The sequence below is a fragment of the Grus americana genome, chromosome 14 (genome assembly GCF_028858705.1).
Source record: "Grus americana isolate bGruAme1 chromosome 14, bGruAme1.mat, whole genome shotgun sequence".
NCBI lineage: Eukaryota > Metazoa > Chordata > Aves > Gruiformes > Gruidae > Grus > Grus americana.
Window position 1 is genome coordinate 20524022 of NC_072865.1, and position 7505 is coordinate 20531526.

General features: G+C 59.1%; 1 protein-coding gene across 1 annotated transcript; it reads right to left on the reverse strand.

Moving 5' to 3' along the window:
* Positions 1-1306: 1306 nt before the first annotated feature.
* LOC129212825 (protocadherin beta-15-like) lies at positions 1307-4179 on the reverse strand. The gene has a single exon (XM_054841945.1). The coding sequence runs from the start codon at positions 3928-3930 to the stop codon at positions 1489-1491; it is 2442 nt and encodes an 813-aa protein (XP_054697920.1). The 5' UTR covers positions 3931-4179; the 3' UTR covers positions 1307-1488.
* Between the last annotated feature and the right edge of the window lie 3326 nt (positions 4180-7505).

The following is a 7505-nucleotide window of genomic DNA, read 5'->3' on the forward strand; positions in this document are numbered from 1 at the left end:
AAGCTCAGTGGTCAGAAGACTTATAGAGGCCTGCCAGCAATTCCCTGCTCCCCACAACTTTCCTCAAAGCTCTTTCGACCATATCTCCAATCAGAAACAAAGTACCCGCTCAACTTGACCTCAAATAAAGGACAAAATGAGAAAAAACCTCCCAGGCTTTTCAAAAACTCTCACAGAGCTTTCCCAGAAAGAACATCCCTTCAAAGACTCCACACAAGGCATTTGGGTGTTCTCTTTATTGCATTGTTACACACAAGGGTACACTGCTTTACAACAGTACAGTTCAGAACTGCAGCACAACACAGCGTGAGGGCTTCCGAATATTCCGTGCCACACCGCCTTCATTCAAACAATTTGCTATGACACGTGTGGTGACAGTCCTTCTTAAGGGGAATAGGCAAGACAATGCTGACAGGCAGTTCACAGAGTAGAAGGAGAAAGGGCAAAAAGGAGGATGCAAATGCTCTTGCACAAACCCAGACAATCATATCGGGACAGCTTTCCACTCCCATCAAGAAGCCTCTGAATGGGGGAACAACAATGATGAGACCCACCCCGATGCCCTTTTCCAAGTTCACCTCAGTTCCACCTTCCAACAAAATCGCTTGCAGCAACTTGAGAACCCAAACATAACGAACATATTTTCACAACTCTGTACAGTTATAGGCTATGCCAACACCATTCCTGTTGCTATATTTCCTAGGCACTCCCAAGGAGACAACCTGGCAAACCTTCTGTTATCACCAGATAGAAATCTAGTGTGTTGTTTTCCTCTCCCTTAGAGGTAATGACACTGATCTACTCAAAGGGTCACAATACCCTTCTAGACTGCTGAGCTGGAATTGTGCACATCACAATAGTTAGACGTGAGCAGCTCCATGCTTCACTGGGCAGCCCTAGTGCAGCATATGCAGACACACAACGCCTGTCCGGACATATATAGTGACCAGAGGGCAAAACACACAGAGCCCACGCACCTCAGACGGAGACATGCAGGACTCACAAAAGGGAGAACCTCGCGCTTGCACCACATTCTGACACAGTACTCGCAACTTCCTTGCTTTCCTGACCTGGGAGGAGGGCTACGTGCATTTCAGCGAGCATGTGATCTGTCTGCCCGACCTTGCCATTTCATTACAGCACAGAGCAAGAGGTCCGTGGTCTTGCCTAACAGCAAGGGAGACAAGAACATAGCCGGGGGCCCTGCAACTAACCCCACTCTTGAAGCATTTCAGAAATGGCTGTAACAGAGCTGAAACATCTTAGTTCCGGAGTGAGGGAGCCCTGAGGTTCTTTTGCTTGCTTCTTTGTTTGTTTGTTGATTTATTATGGAGGGGGGGACAACCTTCCTTCTGACTTAGAATTTGAGGGAAACCAGGGATGCCAATTGCAAATGCAGATTAACTCTGCAGGAAGCGTTGCCACAAGCTGTAGCCTGGATCCCTTCCTGTGACGAGGCGTGAAGCCTCTGGCTGTGCTGACTCCACGCTAGGTAAAGGAAAGACTGTTGAATGGTTCGGCAGAGAGTGTCCCTGGGTTGTCTGGTGCCACGTCCTCCATGGTGATAGGGCCCCGGGGCAAATCCTGTTCATCGTCAGCACCCCTGCCCCTGGCACAGTGCTGAGGTGGCAGGCTGGGGAGGATGGGCTTGAGGAACTTGAACTCGCTGTTGCCCGAGCCTGTTGTGAGGCTGACCTCGTAGCAATAGGCGTGGGGCAGGGTCCCCGCATTGGCCGCCTCGGCCAGGCTGCTCTGCAAGTTGCCGGTGCCGTAAAGCACGTGCCCACCCTTCAGCTCCTTTCTCTTGCACACCTTATGAGCGACGAAGGCGACCGTGGACGCGAGGAAGAGGACCGAGACAAAGACCAATGAAATGATTAAATAGGTGGTCAGGGAGCTGCCCTCGTCCTCCGTGGCCAGGCTGCTCTGCGGTAGGCGCACCTCCGAGAAGTCACTGAGCAGGAGTGCGCTCAGTGCCGCAGTGGCTGACAGCGGTGGCCGCCCGTTGTCTCGCACCAGGATGACGAGCTTTTGCTTCACGGCGTCTCTCTCCGTCACTGGCCTCCTCAGCCGCACCTCCCCGCTTTGGGCACCCACCGCAAACAGCCCGGGGTCGCTGGCCTTCAGCAAGTGGTATGAGAGCCACGAGTTCTGCCCCGAGTCAGCATCAACAGCCACCACTTTGGTGACGAGGTACCCCGCCTCAGCCGAAATGGGCACCAGCTCGCTGGACGGTGGGCTGCTGTCCTGGGCGGGGTGCAGCACCAGAGGCGCATTGTCATTCTCGTCCACCACGACAAGGCGGACGGTCACGTTGGCGCTAAGGCGAGGCGACCCCGCGTCAGAGGCGCTCACTGAGACCTCAATCTGCCTCACATGCTCGTAGTCCAGGGGCCGCAGCACAAACACGTGCCCGTTCTCAGAGTTCACAGAGATACAGGAGCAGGGAGGCCGCTCTGCTGGGTGCGCTGGGGCCAGGGAATAGGTCACCTTGGCATTGGGCCCCACGTCGGCATCCGAGGCGCTGACGGCTCCAACGAGCGCCGTGGGCACATTGTTCTCACGCACGTACATGGTGTACGAAGTCTGGTTGAAGACAGGCGCGTTGTCGTTCACATCGGAGATGTCCACCGTGAAGGTCTGGGTGGTCGTGAGAGGAGGTGACCCCGCGTCTGCTGCTGTGACAGTGAGGATGTACCGCGCCGTCTCCTCCCGGTCCAGCGCGCTCACGGTCACCAGCTCATAGTAATTCTTGTAGGCTGGTCGCAGGGAGAACGACAGCTGGTCTTCCAGGGCACAGGTGATCTTCCCGTTGGCACCAGCATCCCGGTCCCTGACCGTGAAGAGGGCGACCACCGTCCCGGGTGATGCGCTCTCGGGGAGGGGGCTGCTGAAGGAACTGACCACCAGCTCCGGCGCGTTGTCATTCGCATCCACCACCTCCACCAACACCTTGCAGATTGCCGAGAGGCCCCCGCCGTCCGTGGCCCGCACGCTGAGCTCGTGATTCTCTGCCACCTCAAAGTCCAGAGGCTTTGTGAGTCTAATTTCACCGCTCACAGGGTCAATGACAAATGCCGAGGGGCTCTGGCCCACCGCTTGGCTGAATTGATAGGAGATGGCCCCGTTAGGTCCCGCATCCAGATCGGATGCCACCACCTTGACAACCACAGAGCCCTCCGGAGCATTTTCCAATACCTGGCCAACATACCGCTCCTGTGTGAAGACCGGAGAGTTGTCATTTACATCTAGAACAACAATGTGGACTTGGGTGGTCCCGCTCCTGGGTGGAGTGCCTCCATCCATGGCAATGAGACTGAAGTGCATCTCCGCCTGCTCCTCTCTGTCTAGTGGCTTTTCCAAAACCAGTTCCACATATTTGTCACCATTCCTCCGACTCCCAAAGGAGACACTAAAGTACTCGTTCTCGGGAGCGATGCTGTAAGCCTGGATGCTGTTGCTGCCAATATCCAGGTCCCGAGCCCCCTCCAGCGGGAAACGCGAGCCCGGGTCACTCCTTTCCGGGATCTTAAAAGTGACCTGTTGCTCGGGGAAAACGGGCGAATGGTCATTGATGTCCTCCACGGTCACCTCGACCCGAAAGAACTGCAGGGGGTTTGCCAGCAGGAGCTCGAAGGGGAGCGTGCACGTCCCGGACTGCCCGCACAGCTGCTCCCGGTCCAGCCTCTCGGCCACGACGAGGCGGCCGGTGCCGCGGTCTAAGCGAAAGTGCTGCCGGCCGTCCTCCGAGGCCAGGCGGGCGCGGCGAGCCGAGAGCTGCGCCGGGGCCAGCCCCGCGTCCTCCGCCACGTTCGCTACCACGGAGCCGCTCTCCCCCTCCTCGGCTACGGAGTAGCGGATGGGCTCGGAGCGAGCGTGCGGCAGGGAGAGGAAAGCAGAGAGACAAAGCACTTGCCTTGCGATCGCCATGTCGGGGCGGCGGACAGCCTCCGTCTCGCGGATCTCCCGCGCAGTCCTCCGCAGAAAGCGGTGCCCGGCAGCAGCGCGGCTGGGCGGCGGGCGTCCGTTCTCCCTCCCTCCCTCCTTCTCGCCGACTCCGGCTGGCGACCCGGAGCGCGGCCGCCGCGGCCCGGCAGCGGATGGCACGGAGCACCGCTCGCCGCCGCTACCCGGCTCCGCTCCGCTCGGCTGGGCTCCGCTCCGCTCGGCTCCGCTCGGCTCGGCTGGGCTGGGCTCGGCTGGGCTGGGCTCGGCTGGGCGGTGCTGGGCAGGGCCGGGCCGGGCCGGGCCGGGCTCGGCCGCCTCCCCGCCCGCAGCCGCTCGGCGCCGCCTTGGCCGGGAGCACCACCCTGCGGCCCGCGGCGGGACTGCGCCCGCCGCCGCCCGCTGCCCGCGCTGCCGGCTCGCACCGGCACACGGACCCGTGCGCACACACAGCTGCCCCGCGTCTTCCCCCGCTGCCCAGAGCCCGCGGGCGGGCGGGCGCGCTTGTCTCCCGGGAGGCCGATCCGTGCCCTTCGCGAAACACGGCGGCAAGACAAGCACGAGGCGGTTCCCACGGCGCCGTGCGGCGGAGGCGCGGCCCCGATCCACTCAGCCGCCTTGCCCGGCCGGACCAGCCGCCCAGGAGCCTCTCCGCAGGGGCAGCACGCAGGAACCAGCACGGCACGGCACTACACCGACTCGGGAATCCCAGCCTGAGGACGGGGAACGGAGGCGGGTCTCGGCAAGGCTCGGGCGTGCACGCGCCTGCCGGCCGGCCAGTCCGGCGGCGGAACGGGAGCCACCAAGCTCCCCGCGTTGGCTTCCCTCTCGCCAGCCGGCCGCGAGCTGCACAGCGGTTCTCGCTCCTTGCCTCCCCGCAGGAGCGGTGGTTGAGCTGCCGGAATACGTCGGAGAAGCCGTCCACCGGGGCGATGCCGAGGGTGGCGGTGGCGGAGCGCGGCGGCTGCCCGCGCTCTCGCACCAGCACGACGAGGCTCTGCCGGGGCGCGTCCCTCTCGGACAGGGCCCGCGCCGTGCGCACCTGGCCGCTGTGCAGCCCCACGCGGAACAGCCCCGGCTCCGGCGCCTTGGCCAGCTCGTACGACAGCCACGCGTTCTGCCCCGCGTCCGCGTCCACCGCCACCACCTTGGCCACCAGCGCCCCGGGCTCGGCCGAGCGCGGCGCCAGCTCCACGCCCGCCCAGCCCGCGCCCGGCGCCGGCGCCGGCGGCGGGTACAGCACCTGCGGCGCGTTGTCGTTCTCGTCCACGATCACGAGCCGCACCGACACGTTGCTGCTCAGCGCCGGCGCCCCGCCGTCCTCCGCCCGCACCCACAGCCCCACCTCGCGCACCTCCTCGTAGGCGAAGGAGCGCAGCGCGTACAGCGCGCCCGTCTCGCCTGCACCCTCAGCAGGACTCGCTCTCTGCCGGCCCCGGCATAGTCTCTCTCACAAGTTCTGCCCGCCGCATTGCTGCATAGAATCACAGAATGACAGAATGATTGATAGAACAGTAGAATAGAATGACAGAATAACAGAATGGCAGAACAATAGAATCGCAGAATGATAGGATGATAGAATCATAGAATGGTTTCAGTTTGATGGGACCTTGAATGCTCATCTACTCCACCCCCTCGCTTTACAATGAGCAGGGACGTTTTCAACTAGACAGTTAGTCAGAGCACGGTCCAACTTAAGCTTGGATTTTACCAGGGATGGGGCATCCACAACCTCTCTGGGCTACCTTTTCCGGTGTTTCACTACCCTCATCGTAACAAATGTCTCCCTGATATCTAGTCTGAATCTCCCCTCTTTTAGTTTAAAACCATCACCCCTTGTCCTATCACTACAGGCCCATCTAAAACTTCTGTCCCCATCTTTCTTATAAGCCCCCTTTAAGTATTGAATGGCTGCAAGAATGTCTCCCTGGAGTTCTCTCTTCTGCAGGCTAAACAACACCAGCTCTCTCAGCTTTTCCTCATAGCAGAAGTGTTCCATCCCCATTATCATTTTGTAGCGCTCCTCTGGACTCACTCCAACAGGCCCATGTCTTTCTTGCACTGGGGACACCCGAGCTGGACGCAGTACTCCAGGTGGGGTGTCACCAGAGCACAGTAGAGGGGAAGAGTCCCCTCCCTCGACCTGCTGCTGGTGCAGCCCATGATACGGTTGGCATTCGGGGCTGCGAGCGCACATTGCTGGCTCATGTCCCATTTGTCACCCACCAGTACCCCCAAGTCCTTCTCCACAGGGCTGATCCCATTCCCTTCATCCCCCAGCCTGTATTGATCCCGGGGGTTGCCACAGTGCAGGTGCTGGACCTTGCACTTGGCCTTCTTGAACCTCATGAATTTTGCATGGGCCCACTTCTCAAGCTTGTCCAGGTCCTTCTCAATGGCATCCCCTCTCTCAGGCGTACCACTCAGCCTGACACCATCTGCAAATGTGCTGAGGCCGCACTCAATCTCACTGTCTGTGTCGCTGACAAAGCTACTAAACAGTACTGGTCCCCGGACGGAGCACCGAGGGACACCACTCATCACTGATCTCCATCCGGGCATAGAGCCATTGACCACCACTCTCTGGAGGCAACCATCCAGGCAAGTCCTTATCCGCCAAATAGTCCATCCATCAAACCCATCTCTCTCCAATGCAGAGAGAAGGCTGTTGTGGAGGACCGTGTCAAAGGCCTTACAGAAGTCCGGGCAGGTGACATCCATGGCTCTTGCCTTGTGCACTGAGGTAGTCGCTCCATCACAGAAGGCCACTGGGCTGGTCAGGGAAGACTTGCCCTTGGTGAAGCCATGCTGGCTGTCTCAAATCTCCTCCCTGTCCTCCATGGCTTCTAGGAGCATCTGTTCCTTGATCATCCCAGGCTGATGGGTCAGTAGTTCCCAGGGCCCTCCTTTCTACCTTTTTTAGAAATGGGTGCAATGTTTCCATTTTTCCAGTCACCAGGGACTTCACCTGACTGCCATGACTTTTCAAATGTCATGGCTGGTGGCTTGACAGCTACATCAGCCAATTCCCTCAGGACTCTCAGATGCATCTCGTCAGGTCCCATAGACTTATGTATGTTCAAATTGCTCAGCTGGTCTCAAACCCGATCTTCTCTTGCAGTGGCAGGCACTTTGCTCCCTAGTCCCTGTCTTCAGGTTCATCCACTCGAGCAGTGTGGGAAGAGAGGTGGCCAGTGAAGACTGAGGCAAAGAAGTTGTTGAGTACCTCAGCCAGCCTCCTCCTTGTCTGCTGTTACCAGTTCACTAGTCGTGTTCATCAGGGCAGGTACCCTTTCTTTGACCCTTCCTTTTCCGGATGACATACCTATTGAAGATCTTCTTCATACTCTTTGCGTTCTTTGCCAAGTTCAGCTCCAGCCACGCCTTCGCCTTCTTGACCCCATCCCTACACAACCAGCCAAAGTCCCTATATTCTTCCCAGGAGCCCTGTCCCTGCTTCCACTGCCTGTGCATTTCTTTCTTGCCTTTTAGTTTGACCAGCAGGTCTTTACTCAGCTGTGCCGGTCTCTTGCCTTCCTTTCCCGACTTCTTACACATGG